Source organism: Embiotoca jacksoni, unplaced genomic scaffold (assembly GCF_022577435.1).
Source record: "Embiotoca jacksoni isolate LCO1_2020_lvr unplaced genomic scaffold, fEmbJac1.0.p SCAF_33, whole genome shotgun sequence".
Lineage (NCBI taxonomy): Eukaryota > Metazoa > Chordata > Actinopteri > Embiotocidae > Embiotoca > Embiotoca jacksoni.
The window spans coordinates 1195940-1223821 of NW_027185385.1; the positions used below are offsets into that span (position 1 = coordinate 1195940).

General features: G+C 39.6%; 1 protein-coding gene across 10 annotated transcripts in view; it reads left to right on the forward strand.

Annotated features, from left to right (window-relative positions):
• Positions 1-27882, forward strand: part of dlg2 (discs, large homolog 2 (Drosophila)) — a 287216-nt gene that overhangs the window by 24668 nt on the left and 234666 nt on the right. For all 10 annotated transcript variants that reach the window (XR_011179035.1, XM_069165097.1, XM_069165099.1 and 7 more), the window contains exon 3: positions 26751-26887. Coding sequence is in view for 9 of the 10 variants with exons in the window: in XM_069165097.1 (XP_069021198.1) it covers positions 26751-26887 (137 nt within the window). In the remaining variant the exon portion in view is untranslated. The remainder of the gene's footprint in view (positions 1-26750; positions 26888-27882) is intronic.

Sequence of the window (27882 nt, forward strand, 5' to 3'; positions counted from 1 at the left end):
ATGGTATAATATATTATTATGCTGTATGGTATGGTATAGTATATTATTGTGCTGTATGGTATAGTATATTATTGTGCTGTATGGTATGGTATAATATATTATTATGCTGTATGGTATGGTATAGTATATTATTGTGCTGTATGGTATAATATATTATTGTGCTGTATGGTATAGTATATTATGGTGCTGTATGGTATGGTATAATATATTATTATGCTGTATGGTATGGTATAGTATATTATTGTGCTGTATGGTATAGTATATTATTGTGCTGTATGGTATGGTATAATATATTATTATGCTGTATGGTATGGTATAGTATATTATTGTGCTGTATGGTATAATATATTATTGTGCTGTATGGTATGGTATAATATATTATTGTGATGTATGGTATAGTATATTATTGTGCTGTATGGTATGGCATAGTATATTATTGTGCTGTATGGTATAGTATATTATTGTGCTGTATGGTATGGTATAATATATTATTATGCTGTATGGTATGGTATAGTATATTATTGTGCTGTATGGTATGGTATAATATATTATTATGCTGTATGGTATGGTATAGTATATTATTGTGCTGTATGGTATAGTATATTATTGTGCTGTATGGTATGGTATAATATATTATTATGCTGTATGGTATGGTATAGTATATTATTGTGCTGTATGGTATAGTATATTATGGTGCTGTATGGTATGGTATAATATATTATTATGCTGTATGGTATGGTATAGTATATTATTGTGCTGTATGGTATAGTATATTATTGTGCTGTATGGTATGGTATAATATATTATTATGCTGTATGGTATGGTATAGTATATTATTGTGCTGTATGGTATAATATATTATTGTGCTGTATGGTATAGTATATTATGGTGCTGTATGGTATGGTATAATATATTATTGTGCTGTATGGTATGGTATAATATATTATTGTGCTGTATGGTATAGTATATTATTGTGCTGTATGGTATGGTATAGTATATTATTGTGCTGTATGGTATGGTATAGTATATTATTGTGCTGTATGGTATGGTATAGTATATTATGGTGCTGTATGGTATGGTATAATATATTATTGTGCTGTATGGTATGGTATAGTATATTATTGTGCTGTATGGTATGGTATAATATATTATTGTGCTGTATGGTATGGTATAATATATTATTGTGCTGTATGGTATGGTATAGTATATTATTGTGCTGTATGGTATGGTATAGTATATTATGGTGCTGTATGGTATGGTATAATATATTATTGTGCTGTATGGTATGGTATAATATATTATTGTGCTGTATGGTATGGTATAGTATATTATTGTGCTGTATGGTATGGTATAGTATATTATTGTGCTGTATGGTATGGTATAGTATATTATTGTGCTGTATGGTATGGTATAATATATTATTGTGCTGTATGGTATGGTATAGTATATTATTGTGCTGTATGGTATGGTATAATATATTATTGTGCTGTATGGTATGGTATAGTATATTATTGTGCTGTATGGTATGGTATAATATATTATTGTGCTGTATGGTATGGTATAGTATATTATTGTGCTGTATGGTATGGTATAGTATATTATTGTGCTGTATGGTATGGTATAATATATTATTGTGCTGTATGGTATGGTATAGTATATTATTGTGCTGTATGGTATGGTATAATATATTATTGTGCTGTATGGTATGGTATAATATATTATTGTGCTGTATGGTATAGTATATTATTGTGCTGTATGGTATGGTATAATATATTATTGTGCTGTATGGTATGGTATAGTATATTATTGTGCTGTATGGTATGGTATAATATATTATTGTGCTGTATGGTATGGTATAGTATATTATTGTGCTGTATGGTATGGTATAATATATTATTGTGCTGTATGGTATGGTATAGTATATTATTGTGCTGTATGGTATGGTATAGTATATTATTGTGCTGTATGGTATGGTATAGTATATTATTGTGCTGTATGGTATGGTATAGTATATTATTGTGCTGTATGGTATGGTATAATATATTATTGTGCTGTATGGTATGGTATAGTATATTATTGTGCTGTATGGTATGGTATAATATATTATTGTGCTGTATGGTATGGTATAGTATATTATTGTGCTGTATGGTATGGTATAGTATATTATTGTGCTGTATGGTATGGTATAGTATATTATTGTGCTGTATGGTATGGTATAATATATTATTGTGCTGTATGGTATGGTATAGTATATTATTGTGCTGTATGGTATGGTATAGTATATTATTGTGCTGTATGGTATGGTATAATATATTATTGTGCTGTATGGTATGGTATAGTATATTATTGTGCTGTATGGTATGGTATAATATATTATTGTGCTGTATGGTATGGTATAGTATATTATTGTGCTGTATGGTATGGTATAGTATATTATTGTGCTGTATGGTATGGTATAATATATTATTGTGCTGTATGGTATGGTATAGTATATTATTGTGCTGTATGGTATGGTATAATATATTATTGTGCTGTATGGTATGGTATAGTATATTATTGTGCTGTATGGTATGGTATAATATATTATTGTGCTGTATGGTATGGTATAATATATTATTGTGCTGTATGGTATAGTATATTATTGTGCTGTATGGTATGGTATAATATATTATTGTGCTGTATGGTATAGTATATTATTGTGCTGTATGGTATGGTATAATATATTATTGTGCTGTATGGTATGGTATAGTATATTATTGTGCTGTATGGTATGGTATAATATATTATTGTGCTGTATGGTATGGTATAGTATATTATTGTGCTGTATGGTATGGTATAATATATTATTGTGCTGTATGGTATGGTATAATATATTATTGTGCTGTATGGTATGGTATAATATATTATTGTGCTGTATGGTATGGTATAATATATTATTGTGCTGTATGGTATAGTATATTATTGTGCTGTATGGTATGGTATAATATATTATTGTGCTGTATGGTATAGTATATTATTGTGCTGTATGGTATGGTATAATATATTATTGTGCTGTATGGTATGGTATAGTATATTATTGTGCTGTATGGTATGGTATAATATATTATTGTGCTGTATGGTATGGTATAGTATATTATTGTGCTGTATGGTATGGTATAATATATTATTGTGCTGTATGGTATGGTATAATATATTATTGTGCTGTATGGTATGGTATAGTATATTATTGTGCTGTATGGTATGGTATAATATATTATTGTGCTGTATGGTATGGTATAATATATTATTGTGCTGTATGGTATGGTATAGTATATTATTGTGCTGTATGGTATGGTATAGTATATTATTGTGCTGTATGGTATGGTATAGTATATTATTGTGCTGTATGGTATGGTATAGTATATTATTGTGCTGTATGGTATGGTATGGCATGGTATGAAGCTGGACATTCAGCCCAGCCTGAGCTCTTTGTCCTTTGGATGTTTCCTGCCTCTGTTTCTGGCTGCGTTCATCCCTCCATCGTTCCATCCAGCTTCCCGACGCGGAGCGGCATCGCAGGAAGTGCAGCATCAGCAATAAAGTGGGCGTTGAGCCGGCAAGCAAAGAGTTGATCTACATTCATCTCCAGTCATGAGCTGCGGGCGCTGATGGAAACAAGCTTCTCAGGTTTCATCAAATGTTTTAGGAAATATATTTTCTAGTTGTTGTTTAGCCGTTATCTGCTCGTGCATGATGACCACGTTTTAACTGGATATCTGCAGTCTACCTGTGACCAGTTCACCTGGAAACGACGGAGGAGCGGTGGGGTTCTGGAGGTCGTGACCTCGTTCCCGTCGGCTGCCAGTATCTAGAGCAGATCCTGTTAATGAGCTCTGAGGATCCTTCATCTGTCTCCTCTGTGTTAATCATGTCTCTGCCAGACAGACAGATGCTTCCAGCGTGAGTTCACGACTGGGACTTAACGTTCAATCAATTTCTTGGTTTTTTGATGATTATGATACTTTGAGAAGCTTGTTGTCTTATTATTTATCGTTGATCTTTTATTTGTTAATAATAATACTTTCCTGTCGACCTTCTTTGCGTCTCTCAGACCTTCCTGGTCTGGATATGTCCAGTAGACGGTGACCTGTATGCAGGATTTTACTACCAGACACCTGTTCATCCTCCCAGTTCTCCCTGTTTCTACTGGTTCATCTTTATTTATGAGGCAGGTATGGATGAGCTCAATAACAGCAGCTGTCAGTCACAGAGATCTGATCTTCCTGTGCGACCGTCACCATTGCTGATGACATCACTGTCCAATAAATGAATTACTTGTTAGTCTGTTTTTAAAAAATAGAAAATAGATGAAAACTAAACTGCAACAATGTTTATTATCTTTTATTGCTCAAAACCAAATTAACTTTTGTAACAGTTGGTATAAACTGTGATCAAATAATTAATAGCACCTCTGACTACCCTATATTACTCTACTGTAGTTTATTATTCAACTGTAGTTTATGACTGCACTGTAGTTTATTATTCTACTGTATTTCATGACTACTGTAGTTTATTGTTCTACTGTAGTTTATTACTCTACTGTAATTTATTACTCTACTTCAGTAGATAGATGAGTGATGAATGTGTATCTGAGTATTTATGGCTGCTTTATTTTTCCCGCCATGTTAGAGGTCAGAGGTGGTAGTTTTCATGAAATACTTGACTTCTCCGGAGCTTTAGATCAGTCACAGGTTCTACTGTAGTTTATTACTCTGCTGTAGTCGCAGCACAAAAATACATGGAAGTCAGATTCAACACTTCATTTCAACACTATATTCATGAGGCTCCATTTCATTCTGAACTTTTTGAAAGCTTTTCTGTTCTTCAGTCGTTAATTGTCCTTGAATGAAACTGTTTTTTAATTATATTTAAAGTCAGAATAATCACAGCTCAGTAAGAAGTGATGAAGAGGATGCTGCCATCCAGTGGAGAGATGGAGAATTGTAACGACTCATTTTATGAGGCAAATCCTGTCTTGGCCACACGTGTATGAAACATTACATATGTTTCATACACACTGACGGTGTTGTTGCTTTATGCTGTTGGGTTTTAGGTGAGTCTGAATGAAGATGACAGTGGATACGAAAACAATTACGATTGTCTTGTTTTGACCGGACAGATTAGATTCTCCCAGACATTCGCATCTGTATGGTGTTTCGTAAATTTAATTTAAAATTGAAACTAAAATCATTTCATTCATTATAATTGAGCAATATTACATGAGTGTGTTTTACAAAGATATCTGATGAACAAAGATATCTGAAACGATATCTGATGAACAAAGATATCTGATGAACTAACATCTGATGAACAAAGATATCTGACGAACGAAGATATCTGATGAACTAACATATCTGATGAACAAAGATATCTGACGAACAAAGATATCTGATGAACAAAGATATTTGATGAACAAAGATATCTGAAGAACAAAGATATCTGATGAACAAAGATATCTGACGAACAAAGATATCTGACGAACAAAGATACCTGATGAACAAAGATATCTGACAAACAAAGATATCTGATGAACTAACATCTGATGAACAAAGATATCTAATGAACAAATATATAATGGACTCATGTGTTTTTAACATTTTAGCTCCGTGTCATGTGTTCAAACCAAACCGGTCCAGCTAGCCTCCTCTAGGATTGTAAGTGCGTGACTATCCGTGGTGTTACGGTACGGGTGCTCAGAGCGACCAAAAAGGACCAAAAGAGACCCGACTTCACCAAATAGGTCACATTTAATATAACAAGTAAACACTACATTATATTACATACTATAATTCAATTCTAATTCTACAGTGGTGTGAAAAAGTGTTTGCCTTCCTGATTTCTTATTTTTTTGCATGTTTGTCACACTTAAATGTTTCAGATCATCAAACAAATTTAAATATTAGTCAAAGATAACACAAGTAAACACAAAATGCAGTTTTTAAATGAAGGTTTTTATTATTAAGGGAGAAAAACAATCCAAACCCACATGGCCCTGTGTGAAAAAGTGTTTGCTCCCTCCTGTTAAAACATAACTTAACTGTGGTTTATCACACCTGAGTTCAATTTCTCGAGCCACACCCAGGCCTGATTACTGACACACCTGTTCTCAATCCAGAAATCACTTCAACAGGACCTGCCTGACAAAGTGAAGTAGACCAGAAGATCCTCAAAAGATAGACATCATGCCGAGATCCAAAGAAATTCAGGAACAAATGAGAAAGAAAGTAATTGAGATCTATCAGTCTGGAAAAGGTTCTAAAGCCATTTCTAAAGCTTTGGGACTCCAGAGAACCACAGTGAGAACCATTATCCACAAATGGAGAAAACATGGAACAGTGGTGAACCTTCCCAGGAGCGGCCGGCTGACCAAAATTACCCCGAGAGAGCAGCGACGACTCATCCGAGAGGTCACAAAAGACCCCACGACAACATCCAAAGAACTGCAGGCCTCACTTGCCTCAGTTCAGGTCAGTGTTCATGACTCCACCAGAAGAAAGAGACTCGGCAGAAATGGCTGCATGGCAGAGTTCCCAGACCAAAACCACCGCTGAGCAAAAAGAACATTAAGGCTCGTCTCATTTTTGCCAGAAAACATCTTGATGATCCCCGAGACTTTTGGGAAAATACTCTGTGGACTGACGAGACCAAAGTTGAACTTTTTGGAAGGTGTGTGTCCCGTTACATCTGGAGTAAAAGTAACACCGCATTTCAGAAGAAGAACCTCATACCAACAGTAAAACATGGTGGTGGTAGTGTGATGGTCTGGGGCTGTTTTACTGCTTCAGGATTTCAACCATATCACTGAACTCTGATAGATTTGAGCTTCTGTCCGCAGCAGAGACGTCACCTGACCGTCAGTGTGGTGGTTTCCATGGTGACGTCTGTATGAGAAACGTGTTACTGCAGACACAGGAAGCATATTAATGATGACATCCACTCGTCTGCTGTGCAGCATCTTCACTTCCGTTTGATTCGTGGCCGTCGGCTGAGAGTGATATGGATCTACACGGTGTCCACGAGGAGCTGTGGCTCCAGCAGAGGGAGCCAGACCACCGGGTTTACTGTCGTTTACCTTCAGCTTCTCTGCTCTGCATCCTGCTTCTGTCAGTGATGCCAGCTTCCACCTCTCCGATGGACATGTTGTCCACATCTGACGGCTGTGCGGTCTGTTTCCACCACACAGTGTTGTTAATAATAATTAGTAATAACCAGACAGGTTGTTTACCTCCGTTGTTGGATGATGTCCATAACTGCGTTGTGCAGCTGATGTACTGCGCGGTCACCGTAGCGATAACTGATGCAGATCTCAGTACTTTATTGCAGCCCACTGTCAGCAGAGTGATTCCTCCTACACTGGTGAGGTCATGAAGCCGCCCACGCACCCGCTGACCTGCTGAACCTCCGACCTCACTGGGAAACTGCAGCCATGCACACATACACTGAGAGCCGTACGTTCTGCTCTGAGACGTCCGTTATGCTTGGAGGAGTGTGGAGGCACGCAGTTAATTTATGAATCATCGATATGCTCCTAATGCAGCTGGACTGTTAAATCTAATTCAGTCCTCCTTCCTGCCGTGTTGCTGAGAGTTGTTTCTGAGTGATATCGGTGTTGTTTACAACGTAAATTAGAAGATGTATGAAAGTAATGTCACGATCAGTGTGTCATAAAAATGTTTTTGTAAACCGAAGCATGTTAGACCGATGAAGAGTTGGATACATATATTGGAGATGAACTCAGATTCATTGTGGTGGTATTGGCACCAACACAGATGATCTCATAATGATCTGAAGGTCGTACAAGTGGCAGAAAGTTTGAATAATGGTTATGTGAGGAATGTGTATGTACAGGGTTGGTCCAGGTTACTACCCAGTCGAAGGCCTCTCAAGCTTCATGTTAATGGACCTCTCTCGGCATCATAATGCACCATTCCACACTGCATATATCATTTAACAATCATGTTGAGGATCATGATAAAGAGTTCAAGATGTTGCCTGGTCTTCAAAATCGATCCCATCTTGGCCGGATGGAGCTGATCCGTGGTGGCTCCATCTCACAGTTCACAGGTTGGAGCGGTTTTGCTGCTAGATTTTCATATGGTGAAAATGATACCTTTCTTTGGTATGGAAGCTGTCAAAATCTAGCAATCAGTTCAAACCGTACAATGATGCAGTAAGATGTCATATTCCATGTTTACAACATGAACACTCAGTCATGACCACATTCATGTGGACGACACCAGTTTGGATGTTTTAAGAATGAAGGACTGGAGCTGGAAGTGTGTAGAGCAGAATTTAGTAGATCAAAATATTGTGAACATTGTTTCTTACAATAACTACATTATGTACATTCAGGCTGATGAGTAATCAAAACTCAGTCACTCTCCTCCATCCTTATTATGCATACTGTGTTAATATTTGTGTACACACTCAGTGACAGAGATTAGAAGACAAACAGTTGTATTTCGTCTCAGTCTTTATGTAATGATCTGTTATCAGTATTCCTCTCCTCTTCAGTTGCAATCAACATCTCTCAGAATCATTCTGCTGCTTTCAAGAATGATTTTTGACTGAAGCTGTAGTTAAAGAACATGTTAAGATCCAGACATTTGAAGCTTCCAGAAGCAGAGCAGGTTTTGCACGATCTAACAAGCCAACAGGAAGACCAACAAGTCACAGAATCCAATATGACTTTTGTAGGTAGGGCCTTCGTTCCTGTCCCTGGTGATGACAGTGTACTCGTCAGACTCGACAACAGCACGAAAACGAAGTCCTAAGTCGCAAATAAACGAGCCGTCAGGCTGTCAGGCAGGTTGAAAACAAACCCTGAGTCTCGCCAAACATTTTTGGAGGAGATGAAACTGAACAGTAAAATGATAGACTAGTTTATTAATTCTTACCTGAGCTCACCTCGTTGGTATGTTAGTGTGGCTATTGTTGGATGTATACAACCAAGCATCACCCATCAGATGTCATCAATCATGAACCATCAATTCAATTCAATCCAATTTTATTTATATAGCGCCAAATCACAACACAGGTTATTTCATGGCACTTAACACATTAAAGTCCTTACAGCAGAACTTTACAATATTATACATTGAAACCCAACAATTCAACAGCAATTAGATCAGAGGTGGGCGGAGCATCTGTTAACAGAACCAGGCTCAGAGGTGGGCGGAGCATCTGTTAACAGAACCAGGCTCAGAGGTGGGCGGAGCATCTGCCTCAACCAGTTGAGAGGAGAGCAGAGAGAGAAAAGGACAGCATAGAGATAGAAGAGAAGAACTGTTGGTGGAGACGACAATCACAGAGCAGAGACATGCAGCTCCATGACGGGACATCTGGAAAAGAAAGAACAGAAACTACACGAGTGAAGGAACTGAATGGAGACAACAGATAATAAGAAGAAACTATGGGAGAGAAAAAGATGGTGAGGTATGAGTCAGTTAAAGAGTAGGAGGAAAGAAAAGAAGCTCAGCATGTAACGAGGTCCTCCAGCAGCCTCGGCCTATAACAGCATAACTAAGGGTTGGTTCAGGTCTACCTGAGCCAGCCCTAACTATAGGCTTTATCAAGAAGGAACGTTTTGAGTCTAATCTTAAAGCTAGAGAGGGTTTCTGCCCCTCCAACACAAACTGGGAGCTGGTTCCACAGGGGAGGAGCCTGAAAACTGAAGCTCCGCCTCCCGTTCTACTTCTGGAAACTCTAGGAACCACAAGTAGACCAGCGTACTGAGAGAGAAGTGCTCTGCTGGGATTATATGGTTCTATAAGATCTCTAAGATATGATGGAGCCTGGTCATGTAGAGCTGTGTAAGTCATCAAGAGAATTTTAAATTATATTCTTGATTTAACAGGAAGTCAGTGAAGAGAAGATAAAACTGGAGAAATATGATCTCTCTTGTTAAATCCTGTCAGTACTCTTGCTGCAGCATTTTGGATCAGCTGCAGGTTTTTAATGAGTAATTTGGAAATCCTAACAACAAGGAATTACAATAATCTAGTCTAGAAGTAACAAAGGCATGAATGAGTTTTTCTGCATCACGCTGAGGAAGGATTTTCCTGATTTTATTAATATTACGTAGATGAAAGAAGGCAGTTCTGGAGATTTGCTTTATATGGTGTCTAAAGGACAAATCCTCATCAAAGATGACTCCAAGGTTCATCACAGTTTTGCTGGAGGCCGAGACAACGTCATCTAGAGTAACTAAGTGATTACAGAAAGAGTTTCTGAGGTGTTTAGGACCAAGTACAAGAACTTCTGTTTTGTCTGAATTTAGAAACAGGACATTTTTGGTCATCCAGGCCTTTATGTCTTTTAGACAGGCTTCAAGTTTTACTAACTGATTAGTTTTATCTGGTTTTATAGAAAGATATAGCTGAGTGTCATCTGCATAACAATGGAAGTTGATGCAGTGCTTCCTGATGACATCTCCTAATGGAAGCATGTACAAAGTAAAAAATATTGGGCCTAACACTGGGCCTTGTGGAACTCCATAACTAACTCTTGTTTGTCTGGAAGACTCATTGTTGACATGGACAAACTGGAATCTATCTGATAAGTAGGATTTGAACCAGTCTAATGCAGTTCCTTTAATCCTCGTAACGTCTTCTGATCTCTGTAATAAGATCGTATGATCAATCGTATCAAAAGCAGCACTGAGGCAGAAGAACAAGTGCAGAGACGAGTCCATTATCTGAGGCTAATAAAAGGTCATTAGTAACTTTCACCAGAGCTGTTTCTGTGCTATGATGAACTCTAAAGACTGAACATCTTCAAACAGATCATTCCTTTGTAAATGATCAAAAAGTTGATTTGCAACAACTTTTTCAAGGATTATAAAAATAAATGTCAGGTTGTAAATTGATCTGTAGTTTCCTAAAACAGCTGATCAAGAGTTGGCTTTTTAAGTAAAGGTTTAATTACAGCCACTTTAAAAGCCTGCGGTACATAGCTGGTTACAATAGATAGGTTGATCTGATCTAATATGGAAGTATTAATTAAAGGGAAGACTTCCTTTAAAAAGTTTAGTTGGGATGAGATCTAACAGACAGCTAGAGGATCCAGATGAAGAAATAATTCTAGTTAACTCAGAGAGCTCAACAGGAGAGAAATGTTCCAAGTTTACATCTGGTCCTACAGAGCTGCTGTTGCTTAGCAACACATCAGTGATGGTGTCAGGAAGGGTCGGCCCGATTCTCTCCCTGATAGTAAGAATTTTATTAGTAAAGAAGTTAATGAAGTCATTACTGCTGAGAGCTGAAGGAATAGAGGACTCAACAGAACTGGGACTCTTTGTCAGCCTGCTACAGTGATGAAAAGAAACCTGGGGTTGTTCTTGTTGTCCTCTATTAATGATGAATAATATAAAGTTCTGGCCTTACCAAGAGCTTTCTTATATAATATTAGACTCTCCTTCCAGGCAGGTGAAATTCTTCTAAATTAGTGGAACTCCATTTCCTTTCCATCTTTCTAGTCGCTGCCTAGCAGAGCGTAGTTCTGAGTTGTACCACGGAGACAACTTCCTCTGGTTCATTACTCTCTTCTTCAGAGGGGCGACATCATCTAGAGTTGTAGCAGAGATACTGCAGTGTTTTCTACCAGATGATCCACTAGTGTGGGACTAAGATCAACGTAGATGTCTTCCACTGCTTTAACACACGGCATCAAAGAGGATAAGCATGTAACTGCTTCCTTAAACTTGGCCACGGCATCATCTGACAGACATCTACTGTAGTGGGATTTATTCCACATGCTGTGTAGTCCATTATTGTAACTTCAGATGTTAATAAGAAGTGGTCCGACAAAACAGGGTTTGGAGGAAATACAACAACATTTTCAGTTTTCATGCTGTATGACAGAACCAGATGGAGGGTGTGGTTACCACGGTGACGGGTTTATTTACATCCTGATAAAAGCCTATAGAATCTAATAATGAGCTGAAAGTAGAACTGAGGCTGTCGTTGTCCACGTCAACATGAATGTTAAAGTCTCCCACTATCATCACTTTATCTGAACTCAGCACTAAATCTGATCAAAAGTCAGAGTTCAGTTAGAAACTCTGAATAAGGACCAGGTGGGAGATAAACAACAACAAATATAATCCGTTTCTCTGCTTTCCAGTTTGGGTGAGAGACTAAGAGTCAGACTCTCAAATGATTTATAACTAAGTTTAGGCTTTGGATTAATTGATAAACTTGAGTGGAAGATTGCTGCCACACTTCCTCCTCCTCCTCCTCCTCCTTCTCCTCCTTCCCCTCCTCCTCCTCCCCCTCCTCCTCCTCCTCCTCCTCCTCCTGAATCTCTAGGAATATGATAATGAATATGACTGGGAGGAGTTGCTTCATTAATCCTAACATATTCTTCCTGTTGCAGCCAGGTCTCTGTGAGACAGAGTAAATCAATCTGACACTTTTATAAACAGTTAATGATACCAACATTAGTCTGCAGAGACTAGACGTGAACAAAAGTTCACCAACGTGGGCGAAGAACAGATGATCTCATAATATCGGGTCATCTCAAGGTTTTGTATCGTCAGTGTGTTGGATGTCGGAGAAATGGGCAGGAAGTCCAAACTGATAGAAAGATTAATGTAGTACAAGTGGCAGTTGTCATCTGCTTTGACCTGTCTGATCTTTTATATGTTTGGGTTAATACATTCATTATTTAGTAAATGTTTTAAATCAGAGAAGATATTTAAGGCTCATCCAAGCACCTCTTCACCAGCTCCATCTTCAGCTGAAAATGTCAGCTCGCTGTGAACCAGAGTTCAGTTCTGTCTCCTGCAGTTTGTCAGTGTCCACCGTCCCACAGGATTATTTCACAGTTTACCAGCTGCTGCAGTTTCTTTCGCACAAAGACTGACGTCACAGTGAAAAGTGCACTTGGTATTTGTTTCCATGGAGATGCCATGAGCTAGGTGCCTGGACATGACTTGGAGAAAACTTAAACATATTGCTTTTTCCTAAATGTGGCCATTTTGTGACTCCATCCATTCCTCTTTTGCAGAAACAGACTGGTTTTATATTTCAAAATAGGATGTAAAGCAAATACCAGAGCTGAAAGAGTTAACTTCTTCTTGCAATCATTAATTTTAATCCTCCTCTCACTGTTCCCTCAAATTGGTGTTAAACCTAAGTGGAGTTAACCACCTACTCTGCACCGTTGCTCTGCGAAATTCAGATACTCCCCTGCTTTCAACACTCACATTTTAGTCTTCTCCAGGCTTAACAATATCTTTTTCCGAAAAGAGTATGTTCTTCTAAATGAAAAAAATAGGATTTATCAGATAATAATTTATTACATACATATTTATACTGTATGTGTTTGTGTTTATATGGATAACATGTGAACATAAGCCATAAATGTCATACACCTAAAAAATACGTTTTATAAAAACCATGTTCATGCACACCTGCAGGCAAAGTTCCCTTTATATAAATCACAGTCCACCTGCACACATTGATCAGCCTCATCAGCCCTCTACAAGCCCACTTTACCACCATGACCATAAATGGTCAATGCAAAACACCTCACGAATGCTGATCAGTGGTTCTTTATGGCAACAGTAGAGACCTGGAAATCAAAGTGCTTGTGGGTGATTTGGAGGATAGAAAGTCATTTCCTCCAGGAAATCCCCATCTTGTGATTGCAAAAAAAAAAAAAATGTAAATCCAAGCCATCTCTGCAATATTTGTAATTTAGCAAAATTTGTGCCTTTTTTTTCCACAGAAAATGTCGTGAACAGAACCTCTGCTGAGAGTATTACGGCATAATGTCGCACTTCCAAACAAAACTAGCTTTTATTAGCAAAACACGGAACAAGCGGAAAAACCAGAAATGATGGGGATTGTGGGTAATGTGGTCTCGTCATTGGAAAGAGGAAAACTGTATGTTTAATTAGTTTTAATCACACTTCAAGTTTTAGGAAATTGCACTTTGTTGTTGTGCATACAGTAGGCCAATGTGTTGTATTAATATTAATTAAACAGCATCTAAAGCTCTTATTTTGACAGCAGATGTATCTGTACCTTGTCGGTTTTGTAAAGCTATGTTACTTTTCTGAATTTATTTGTAACTTTGAGCCCCATGCTTCTAAGTTAAATATATAAATACAAAAACATTATAAATAAAATATTTCTATTATTTTCAGCATGTTTCCGAAGTGATTACATATTACTCTTTATCAGGTAGTTGTTAAAATAAATTGCAATTTTCACTTGTGGATACTGACTGTTCAGCATAGTTGGATGGGGAAGGTCAGAAGAACCAGAGATGGTGGGGCATCTCTGGTTTGGGGAGAAGAATGGAGAACACCTCTCTGCCTGCTGCTGCACATTCAATTCAATTTTATTTCTATAGCACCAAATCACAACACGTGTCATCTCAGTGGACTTAACATCAGAACTTTACAGCATTTTAGAGAGGAACCCAACAGTTCCCAGATGAGCAACAGCTGGAAGAAAAAACTCCCTTTTAACAGGAAGAAAGCTTTGACAGAAGCGGGCTTGGAAAGCCACTTCCTTTTCCAGCTTTAAAGAGCGTATTTGTGAATTATACCAAGGAGCTAGCCTCTTGTGTTTCATTCATAGACTGGATATAAAAGAGTTCGTAGCTTTAGGTCTGTAAAATGGTTCTGATCCAGAAGTGTCTTCAGCTGCAATACCAGCGAGTGCCACTAGAGGTCGGCTCCAAAAAGCCTCCGGCTCCATAGACTCCCATTCAACTTCTCTCATCAAATCCAAAGTGAATAAAATGTGTCCATCAGTTATCTCGGTGTTGTTAGCTAAAGTCACTCCTTCTTATTAGTTTTCTGGAGGTCCATCTGAAAATAATCCCTCATTCATTAGAAAAGAAGATTCAAGAAGACCTGTTTTTGGGGGCGTGTCTGTTTGATTGACAGGCCTGTGGTGCAGTCAGGTTACAGCTATCGGTGGGCGGGACGTAGTATCGTCAGGTTTCCAATCAGATCGGTCAGATCCACCGCTGGCTCCTCCCCCAGCTGGTCCAAATATGGTCACTTCCTGCTCCAAACCGCTCCGAACTAGCAAAGATGGTGACGGACAGAATCTGAACTGGAGGATTCATAATGTTCACAAACCAACGATGACATCACTGATGGATGATGACATCACTAATGGATGATGACATCACTGATGGTTGATGGTTGGTTTCATTGCTTTGTTTTTCAGAAGAGCAACATAATTGAAATTCATATGAAGTCAGACTGCTGCACTATCAACCAGATAATAAACTTGTGTGGGAGTAAAGTTGGCATGGAAGTAAAATCATTTCCTTAAAGTTAGTACAGCATTTACAGATAGACATCTACTGTGTTGGATTTCTTTTTGCTAAATGCTGTGTTGTCAATTACTGTAAATTAAAATGTTTCAAAAATTGTCAGAGAAAAGTGGGTTTTGTTAAATTTTTTTGTATGTTTAGAGCGCGGGACTAAAACAGCGAGTGTGTTTATTTATATTTTGAGAAAAGCCAATTTAGTCTAACGATAAATTAAATGCAGCTCTAATCTTATAAATGTCCACATCATCCTGAATGTTTAAATCACCAACTATAATCTTTAATATAAAAATAATAATAATCTGTATAATAATAGGATCTCTACTAAGCACTGGATCCGATGAACAGTCAGAAAATGGCGTGAAAGTGAGAGTGACACAGGACGTCCCGCACACGTAACAGCTACACGGCAACAGCGTTCTTTTTTTTTTTCATTTTGTCTTTGACGTTACTTCTCAAATAACGGCAGCCCACCAAACCGACAGCTCCGACACCTGCAGCTGGCAATCAGTAAGTATAGTCACATTCACCAGTTAATCATCATATCATATTCATGTTTAGATATTTCTGAGTGAGCATGATTGTATTGCATCAGAAGAGACGGAAACTGGACTAAATGTAGTTTGGGTTTGATAGTAGTTGGATCTATAGTTTTGTATTTGTCTCTATCAGGTTACAGCTAAATAAAGATATTAAAAAATAACAGTCAGCATTGTAGAATCCATTAAAGAAATCAAAGTCTGCTCACGTGCACCAAAGCTAAAGTCTTCTCAGCTGAATAGAATGTATTTCACTAATTGACTTATTCTCCAACTCTTTCGGTACTGTAACGTTTTTTTGATTATTGCCACGTTTTGAGTGAAAAGTGATTTTAAGTTTCAGGTTGAGGTATTTACTAAAGCAGAATTGATAAGCCTCAGTTTGATTCTCTTTTTTCTTCTCAGATGGGAGGAAACAGCCTGTGGAGCAGAATCCTCTGAATGTCCTGAGGGAGATGCATGCAGCAGATGTGCAGCAGCAGGAGTTGAAAGATCGTCATTTGCAGATGTCCCGCGATAGAAAGCGGCTAGCAGGAAGCAGCATTGAGAAGGGAGGAGATCTCTGCAACCACGGCCTTCAACGAAGCCCTGGTTGAAGGCAGTTAGAGGCCAGCGTGACCCAGTTGCTCCGCCCCAGCACCAGAACCTTGGCCAACACTGTTTCACCATATTTAATGTAATACTTTGCTTTACTTGAATAAACTTTTGTCTATCTTGTGACACATGTATTTTCATCGTGTTTTCATAATTCAAATACTTTAACATTAACATAATATTATATCACCAAATAGTGAAAAACATCAACAGCAAAAAAAACACGTTACGGTGAGACAGTTCAACCCTGTTGGGACGCTGTGTGAAATGTAAATAAAAGTAGAATGCAATGATTTGCAAATTATGTAAACCCATATTAAATTGAAAATTGAAAACATTAAATTGCAAAGAATTTGAGGATTTATTATGTACAATATAGATCATTGAAGATGTACTGAGGTGAAGTGGAAAACTGTCCTGAGGTCTGATGGATCACAATCTGAGATTCTGTTTGGAAATCATGGACGCTGCATCCTCCAGGTTGAAGAGGAGAGGGACCATCCAGCTTGTTGTCAGCTCAGTTCTAAAGGATGCCATGGCCTGTGAAATTGAAGGTTACTGACGTGCTTTTTGTTGGGTTTTCAAGATTCATATCTACTGAATAGCTCTTTACAAACGTACGTATTTATATGGAAGGTAATTGCTAGCCTTTACTGAATCCCATACCAAAAACTCAAGCAGTTAGACTGCATGCATTTTTGGTAATGTTCTCATAAAAGGATCTACAATAAATATACCCCATCATCCATGATGATGCTCTTCTGACAGATGAACTTCTGACCCGATGCCTGGCGCGTCTTTTTAGCAAAGTGGAGCGCCGTGCTGCTTTTGGGACGCTGCTGATGCTCACCAATGCCCGTCTGGTGGAATCACAAGCATCATCTCGAATGACAGTAAACAACTCCGTTGGCTGCGTCGTAGACTGAATATGACGTGTTCACTGAAATATACTCAATAACTTTAGGAAAACTCGTACCGAGTGACAGATGCACAGTGCAGAGAATTTACTACTGATACTCTGCTCTGCAGTTTTTTTAATACTATGAGACGTTATCATCGACAACCGACTACATTATATTATACTCACGCTGAATATGGGGAAAAAGCAGCCAGATTGGACTGAATCCTCCCACATCCCGACATAATCCTGACATTTCAACCGCTGCAGCGCTCCACGGCTGACGTCGGTCGGTCCGGCCATCTCCTCTCCTCCGGTGGTGGAGATGTGATGGTGAGACGGCGATTAAATATGGAGCGGGATTTGATCTGAAATTTTTTGTTAGATTTAGATTTAGACTTTATTTATCTCACAGTGGGGAAATTTAGTCGTCACAGCAGCGTAGAAACACAAAAAGGTGCACAGAACATGAAAAAAAATTACAAATACGTGTACATAAAATAAGATACATAAAAATAATTATTTTAGAAAAAAATAAGAGCAATAAATAAATACACACACATAGACTACATACACAAAAACAAATAAAATAAAATAAAAATAAATAAATACAGTTTAAAATGAATGGAAAAAGTGTCAGGTGCTATGAAATGAGATGAACAGTGCAATGTTATTTTGTGGTGGTGTTGAAGAGTCTGACAGCCGTCGGAACAAACGACCTGCAGGTGGCGCTCCTTCCTGCTCTGAGGGTGCAGCAGTCTGAAGGAGCTGCTTAAAGCTCCTACAGCCTCATGGAGGGTGAGAGGTGGTGTCCATGATTGATGTCAGCTTGGCGAACATCCTCCTACCACCCACCTCCTCTATGGAGTCCAGAGGACTGTCCAGGACAGAGCTGCCCTTTGGACCAGCTTGTTCAGTCGTCTCCTGTCCCTCTCTGTTCCTGCACAGCTCCAGCAGACCGCTGCATAAAAGATGGCTGACGCCACCAGTGTCATCGAGTTGGCATTCTCACATGGAGTCCTCTGTTTTTATTTTAACACCACCAATCAGACTGTGTCCTTGAGGGAGGTGAGAGCCAGGCGACTGATGTATTACCAATAATTGGTGGTGTGTGTGTGTGTTGGGAGATAGAGGGATTAGTTGGCACTGTCACTGTGGAGGAGTAGGGAGGAGATTCAGCTGAAATAATCACTCCCTGAAGAAGCCGTGGCACAGAGGAGGCCTCGCTGAGGCTCCGCCCACTCCGCCCACCCGTTACGTAAACGCGAGGAAAGCAGATCAGCGCTCTGACAGTGTGTCTGTATTCACTGGAGAAATGCTGTGTGGGTGGGATTGTGCGCTCGTTAAAGGAAGCTCCCAGTAACAGCATGTGGAATATATACAGTATTAAGTTGGAGAGGATGCAAAGCTCTTCAGATCCACTGCAGGGTTGCCAAGGAAACCCAAAAGGGGCGAGAACATGCAAGCAGTGAGAAGAACAGAGCCATCAATATATAAAGCAGTAATTGGCTCTTTGGAGAACTACCAGAGGACTCCTCAGTGACGTTACATTATAATGTACTTTATGTCTGAACTCCTCACACTCTTCAAAATAGATTTATAAGCTACAGTACATTTATTGGATGTTTTGTTGTTTGTGGTACTATTGGTATTAGAGAATTATCTTGTTTACTATTTTCAAACAGGTGATATGAAAACTTCTCGGTGTTAATTTTCCGGTGGTTGTGTGAGACTGTTTACGCCCGGTGTTATCAGCCCGTCCTGATCTGTGCCGCCGGGATCGGATCACGAGTGGGCAGCTGGAAGCAGTTTGTTCCCACCTGCCACTTCATGTGTCTCCAAATGTGCCTTTGAGAGTCACTTTCCTGGCTCGATATGCAAATGAGCACAAGAAAATAAGAGTAAAAAAAAGCACAAGAACACGCACAGAAACGCGAGGGGGGGAGGGGGGGTTCATCTGTTCGTTTAACAAAAGAAGACGTTTTTGCTCATTGAAGCCTCATTTTAATATCCGCTTGAAACTTCTGATGTTGGCTGTTTCGCAAAAAACAGGGTCGGACGGGTGTCAGGTCAGAGCAGCCTTGACCTCTGACCTTTGACCATCAAAATCGGATCAGTTCATTGCTGAGAAATGGTGAACATTTTTAAGGAATATGGAGAAATTCCCTCAAGGCGTTCCTGAAATGTTACTCATCAGTTTATCAGTGGGTTATAAGAGGATTCTGGATTTGTTCTTAGGTGAGAACAGAATCTACACACACTCAAGAACACACCTCCACACACCTGAGTGCCGACATGTTTGTGAAGAATAACTGGTTATTGGTTATTATCAGATGGACAGACAGCCTCGACACTGGTTGCAATCCCAGAAACACTTCATGAAATTCAAAAAGATAGATAGAAAACAGATAAACTGAAACCTCTTTGTTTCATTAGTGATATTTCCTTCTTCAGATTAATTGTAATATATAGATAATCACATTTAAAAGTCAAATTAATTTTGACAAACAGGTCTGTTGTCAGGTCCTCAGAGTGTAAAAACCATAATGAAAAGTAATGAAGATGTAATTAAAATAATTATTTAGATTATGAATTATAACAAATATTGTAGATTAAATACTATTATACAACTGTAGAATTGAAGAAAACCCAATAACCAATAGTTCTTCACAAACATGTCAGTACTGTGGAGTGTGTGAGTGTGTAGATTCTGTTCTCACCTGACAACAAACATCCAACAAGAAAACTGACTGTTAAAACTGCTTCAGTGGGTTTCAAGAAGAAATTTCTTTGTAAGAAAAGTCGGTGAATGAGACTGATTGTCTCACTGTGTCTTGATTTCTTTATTTATTAACAGTAGGAACCATAATACTATTTCTTAGATGATACTGATTTAACTGCTGTTTCTCATGTGCTACAATACAAATATTAATTGATCTATAAATTGTTAAATCATGACGCTAATACTGCCGTGTTGCGCATGTTGATGGATCATTACATTATATCATCTTTAGCAGCTTTAATACTTGATATACTGTTTTCATTCATGGAGGAAAAATTCTGTTTAGTTGATGGTTAAATATTAATTTTTTGCTGCTTTTTTGCATCATAATTCATTTCAAACAAAACCTGTTTGGGTTTAAGACTGTTAGTTAAACAAAACAAGACATTTTATTTTGACATTTTGCAGAATAAAACAGATAATGTAATAAAGAAAGTAATTTTTAGTTTCAAGTCGTATCCATCTCGTGTTTCCTGCAGTTGTGTTGCATCGCTACGTGTTGGAAGTTTTGGCTTCAGTCACTTCTGTAAAAGTTTCCTCACTCAGAGACTTGGAGAGAATCAGCTGCTCAGTGGAGACGAAGTACATGAGACTCCCGCATGCATAGTTCTTCTCTGCTGGATGCATGATGCCTTTATCATGTGGACCCATGTGGAGCCATGTGGACCTATGTGGACCCGATTGGAGCCATGTGGACCCATGTGGACCCGTTTGGACCCATGTGGAGCCATGTGGACCTGTTTGGATGGACCCGTTTGGAGACATGTGGACCTGTTTGGAGCCATGTGGACCCATTTGGACCCATGTGGACCTGTTTGGATGGACCCGTTTGGAGACATGTGGACCCATTTGGACCCATGAGGACCTGTTTGGATGGACCCGTTTGTAGACATGTGGACCCGTTTGGACCCATGAGGACCTGTTTGGAGCCATGTGGACCCGTTTAGAGTCATGTGCACCCATTTGGACCCATGTGGACCTGTTTGGATGGACCCGTTTGGAGCCATGTGGACCTGTTTGGATGGACCCGTTTGGACCCATGAGGACCTGTTTGGAGCCATGTGGACCCGTTTAGAGTCATGTGCACCTGTTTGGAGTCATGTGCACCCGTTTGGACCCATGTGGACCTGTTTGGAGCCATGCGGACCTGTTTAGAGCAATGTGGACCTGTTTGGATGGACCCGTTTGGAGCCATGTGGACCTGTTTAGAGCCATGTGGACCCGTTTGGATGGACCCGTCTGGAGACATGTGGACCCATTTGGACCCATGTGGACCTGTTTGGAGCCATGTGGACCCATTTGGACCCATGTGGACCTGTTTGGATGGACCCATTTGGAGACATGTGGACCCGTTTGGACCCATGAGGACCTGTTTGGATGGACCCGTTTGGAGCCATGTGGACCTGTTTGGATGGACCCGTCTGGAGACATGTGGACCCGTTTGGACCCATGAGGACCTGTTTGGATGGACCCGTTTGGACCCATGAGGACCTGTTTGGAGCCATGTGGACCCGTTTAGAGTCATGTGCACCTGTTTGGAGTCATGTGCACCCGTTTGGACCCATGTGGACCTGTTTGGAGCCATGCGGACCTGTTTAGAGCAATGTGGACCTGTTTGGATGGACCCGTTTGGAGCCATGTGGACCTGTTTAGAGACATGTGGACCCATTTGGACCCATGAGGACCTGTTTGGATGGACCCGTTTGTAGACATGTGGACCCGTTTGGACCCATGAGGACCTATTTGGACCCATGTGGACCTGTTTGGAGCCATGTGGACCCATTTGGACCCATGTGGACCTGTTTGGATGGACCCATTTGGAGACATGTGGACCCGTTTGGACCCATGAGGACCTGTTTGGATGGACCCGTTTGGAGCCATGTGGACCTGTTTGGATGGACCCGTCTGGAGACATGTGGACCCATTTGGACCCATGTGGACCTGTTTGGAGCCATGTGGACCCATTTGGACCCATGTGGACCTGTTTGGATGGACCCGTTTGGACCCATGAGGACCTGTTTGGAGCCATGTGGACCCGTTTAGAGTCATGTGCACCTGTTTGGAGTCATGTGCACCCGTTTGGACCCATGTGGACCTGTTTGGAGCCATGTGGACCTGTTTAGAGCCATGTGGACCTGTTTGGATGGACCCGTTTGGAGCCATGTGGACCTGTTTGGATGGACCCGTTTGGACCCATGAGGACCTGTTTGGAGCCATGTGGACCCGTTTAGAGTCATGTGCACCTGTTTGGAGTCATGTGCACCTGTTTGGAGTCATGTGCACCCGTTTGGACCCATGTGGACCTGTTTGGAGCCATGTGGACCTGTTTGGAGCCATGTGGACCTGTTTAGAGCCATGTGGACCCGTTTAGAGTCATGTGCACCCGTTTGGACCCATGTGGACCTGTTTGGAGCCATGCGGACCTGTTTAGAGCCATGTGGACCTGTTTGGATGGACCCGTTTGGACCCATGTAGACCCGTTTGGACCCATGTGGACCTGTTTGGAGCCATGCGGACCTGTTTAGAGCCATGTGGACCTGTTTGGATGGACCCGTTTGGACCCATGTAGACCCGTTTGGACCCACGTGGACCCATTTGGGGCCATGCTGTGTCTTTCATGCAGCTCAGCCGTGCAGAGTGGATGGATAGTTGCAGGGCTGCTGGGTAGATGTCAGATTCAGAGGCTGGTGAACTGAAGCTTCTCAGCAGTTCCTGGATCAGTTCATCTGCTGATGGGAGTTTTGCTCATTAAGGGAAGAGATGGAATGAGCGGCCGGCTGCGTTGAGCGCTTCACCAAAGGAAAGCGTAATTAGAAATCAGCCGTGTGGAGTGTAAGGTCATTGTCTGCTCTGAAGGGAACAGGCAGCGTCTGTGTGTGAGGATTAGGCTCGCTGCGAGCCACCGGGCATCTGGTCCCGTCAGGCCCGCTGCGAGCCACCGGGCATCTGGTCCCGTCAGGCCCGCTGCAGCACAGGACGGCGGCGCTGCAACATGGCAGACTGAATGAGGGGTTTTCCTGCAGAGGTCAGGTGATGAAGAGCTGCTGAAGGTAACAGATGATGGTTCTGATGCTTTATAGAGAAGACAGTTTTAGACAAACTGATGGATGTATTTTTCCTTTGTAAAGTAATTCTCATTTAAATTCCTCATAATGAAACAGAAGTTTCTTAAAGAATGTGTTACAGAGTTTACGTGCTGCGTGTGTCTGCTGCTGAACGTCACATCACAATGAAATGAATGACGACTGCTTTTTCTACGACTCGGTCTTACCTGTACCCCCCCCCCCCCCCCCCCCCCACACACACACACACACACACTGTATATTAGCCATTCAGCTTCTGAGGATTTGCATACATTTCGCAGTATTCATTTGCATCTGTAATAGGCTGCTTCACTTTGAATTACAAAGAGATCGAACTGTGACTGTTCTTTGTTTATTTGTTTGTTTGTTTTACAAAAACTACATGAATAAATCTGTAATCAGAATTAATTTCCTATTTCAAAATGTTGAGTTGCGTGGAGACATTTGTGCGACAGAAACATGACTGTGTGTGCGTGTGTGTGTGTGTGTGTGTGTGTGTGTGTGTGTGTGTGTGTGTGTGTGTGTGTGTGTGTGTGTGTGTGTGTGTGTGTGTGTGTGTGTGCTGCTGAATCCTAATGGCTTGTTTTTATTAGGATCCATTTAAATGTAAATGTGTCTTTTATGTGCGTCAGGCCGTTGTGGCAGATCGCTCGCTGTGTCTCGGATTCTTTGGTGAAACATGGCCGACCATTGAAGAAAAGTGTCGTCGTGTTTCAAACAACAGCACTTGAAGTGAGTAGTGAGGAGCTGCTGCTCAGCAGATGCTGCAGATGCTGTGTTGGATGCTGTAACGATGCACCGACAGATGTTGGTCCACTGCAGAAGATGCAGCGGTGACTCATGCTGACCATGTGGACAGAAATACACATGCTCTGTCTGTCCAACAACTTCTGCAAAGATTTGGAGAATCTGCATGTAGTTCGGTGTTTTAATGTACAGGCTGCTTTTTATTTTTTTATTTCTTATTTTCATGTTGATCTGCTCTGCAGCTTTGGGCTGGGAAGTCATTGTACTTCCTGTGTGGAGATTTGAATTCAATATTAAATCAGAAAATTTGTCTCTTGTACTTTTGGCCTGACTGATGGATATATATATAGATATATCTATATCTATATATATATCCATCCCAACTCATTATTTACAAATATGTCAAAAATGTCTTACTGAACTTTTCTTCTTTATTGCATGAAGTAAATATGTTTTATTCACAGAAATCAGTGGAGTTCAGTGAATCTGTGCTTGATTGCTCTTCCTTTAAAAACAAACTTAAAATGACTGAGTTTAAACTGTGAGAACTGAATGAGGAAGTATAGATGTCGATAAAATATAGTTTCAGAGCAGGTGCATTACATTTCATTATATTACAATCACTCTCAAGTTCATTCAGATCTATTTCAATGTCAAATTCAGTTTCTCAGTGAAATTCTAAAAGTTTAGTTGTAGAAATTCAAATAATTTAAGGCAATTATTGAAGTTGAACAATTCAAATTTAGTTATAAATGATAACTGATCCCGTCACTGATCTCTGATGATGATCATCACTGTCATGATTGCTGGATGTGATGTGTCTTCGAGTCTAAACTTCCTCTTCATCTGTTAATAACCGTTAAAGCTGAACCTTGAACACAGAACTGTTGCCTCAGTAAAAATCTCCTGAGTCACTGGCTGCTCCGTCTTTTGCATGAAACCCTCGCATGCATACATCAGGCGTTATATGATATTTAAACTACGTTCTTACGAGTCAGGGAATTTAAAAAAAACTCTTTTCCAGTCAGAGAAAAAAAGGGAAATTGATAAATGTTTTGGGCCAAGTGCTGGAATATCAGGTAATTTAGTTTGCATGTTTAAATTTCAGTGTCCATTTATCAAAACATAATAATTTCCATGTATCTAGCTATGAAGTTAGTAAGCTAGTTATTATCTGTGTGTATGTTTGGTAGGCTGCGAGTTAATTACCGTTGTTATAAAATAATTTTTTTTAGACATGCATTTAATATATTTTAATGTCAGCGTGTGTCAACCTGTTTTTAACAGAAATGTTTCATGTCTGCTCAGCACAACAGCAGCACCTTTTTGTTTATTTTAGGTCAATTCTATTTGGCTTTTAAAAAAAAAAAATCTATTTTTTTGACAAATCCAACAGAATGCATTTTTATTCTTGACATAACACGGTAAAGAAAATATCCTGTAATAAAGAAACAGTTTCAACTTTCACTTCAGTAAATTTTTCTACCATACATCTACCAAAAGATTAATGATGAAATATATAAATATAAGTGTAACACTCGATCAAAAAAGTCAGTGAAAGTCAGGGAATTTGACATTTGACTGAGAGTGGAAACCCTGACATATGTTGAACCAGTTACAGCAGTAAAGTAGTGAAGTAATTAAGCAATATTACACTTCAGTGATGCTTATGGACCGCGTCACCATGGTGACAATAATCACATTAAAACAGCCTCCAGTGTAATACTGAGATTATACAACAAGTTACCAACTAAATAAAACATGTCATCTAAATGTGTTCATATTGAGGAACAATTCACTCTCAAAATATAAAACTTTTTGTGAGTGCGATCTGTTTCCATGGCAACACGGGGTACGACTAACAACTGGAAAACAATCAGCCGCATCAGTAGACTCTGATGTAACTTACACAATGTTTACTACATTCTATATCTGATGAACAAAGATATCTGAGGAACAAAGATATCTGATGAACAAAGATATCTGGTGAACAAAGATATCTGAGGAACAAAGATATCTGGTGAACAAAGATATCTGGTGAACAAAGATAGCTGATGAACAAAGATAGCTGATGAACAAATATATCTGGTGAACAAAGATATCTGAAGAACAAAGATATCTGAAGAACAAAGATATCTGATGAACAAAGATAGCTGATGAACAAAGATAGCTGATGAACAAAGATAGCTGATGAACAAATATATCTGGTGAACAAAGATATCTGAAGAACAAAGATATCTGATGAACAAAGATATCCATGTTGTCATCTGTTTTTAACATTTTAGCTCCGTGTCATGTGTTCAAACCAAACCGGTCCAGCTAGCCGCCGTTAGGACTGTAAGTGCGTGACTATCCGTGGTGTTACGGTACGGGTGCTCGGCGTATTGAGGCAGAGTGATATTTCTAGTGATGAGTAGGGTGTGATGTCATGATGATTTTAGCACGTTCCAGATGTTCAGTTGACCAATCAGATCTCTGAGTCAGAACTACTTGTTGTATAATAATGTTCACACAGCGTAAGAGGAGGTTTTCATCACAGCAGATAAAAACTGTCGGCTGAAGCCAGCAATCGAATGCAGTCAATGCTCAACAGTTAGTTTTATATTTGCTGAAGTCAGGAAGGTTTGAATCTGCCATTCATAAATGGCCTCAGTTTTCAATAATTAATAATAATTATAAGTGTTGCACCGTTAAAATTGAAAGAGTATTTGAATAGTTTGCTTTGATCCAAGCGTCTCCAGCCCTGAGTGGTGTTGTGTGTCTGTCCGCAGATATCCAGGAGTTCTATGAAGTGACCCTGTTGAACACACAGAAGAGCTGCGAGGAGAAGCTGGAGGAGGTCAACCACATGGCAGACAAGTGGGAGAAGAGCGTTTCTGTCCAGAACCCTGCGTGTCCGGTGGAGGAGGTGAGTCTCTGACACACACCTGCACCGAAGAACAGGCTGGTCAGGTGGAGAGACTTCTGCTCGACAGCAGCAGGAGTAACAGCAGCCATCATGAATCAGCCTTTTAAAGCTGCGCTGCAGAGACACGTGCTCGTCGTGGTGAACAGAAGACCAAACACCTTAATGTGACTATCCACATACACATAGTTCAGTCCAATACGGCATCATTCATGAACACAGTACAGTTCTCTGGACACCTTGTCAGACTCAATTATAATTATAAAGATTGAGACTTCTTCAAAGTGTGTCAGGTCAAATTCATCCTTTCACAATACTCTAATGTCTAATTATCCTAATAAGAGGACACAGTGTCTCCGTGTCCTTTCTAACAAGGTCAAACATGTTAATCTTGGAGAAATGTTTCATGCTGGGTGGGACTGATAGTAGTATTAAAAAGGAGAGCAGCGTTAGAGAGGTTAGCGTGGCTGAAAGGTTCAGACGGCTCTCCGTCTTCAACGTCAACAAAATCCTCAAGTTAAATTAGACCAGTAGTTTGGAGGTGAAGTTCAGTCCTCAGGAGGCTTTTTGTGATTGTTGCTATCAAAAAGTTTGATTTTGTGGCGGATTTTCTCAAACATTTTATTTTTAAGTGAGTTTTTTGTGTAAAATTGCAGCAATTAGTCGAGAAAGAAAAATGCATTTTTTTAATTATTTTTTTTTAGCACTTCCTGATAAAGGAATACATATTAAATCACTTCCTGTGATAATAATCCTACTGCACATCACAGAAAGATTTAGGTTCTAATATTTTTTTATTTTTTTTATTGAACTTAGAGAACCGTGGAGATAAAAGGTCCTAAAAGGTCCTGAAAGCTCCTAAAAGGTCCTAAAAGGTCCTAAAAGCTGCGTATGTTTCCAGAACAGAGCGTCTGTGACTGGAATATAGAAACAAGGACTACATCAGCTGTCAAAATAAGAGCTTTAGATGCTGTTTAATACATGTTCATTCAACACAT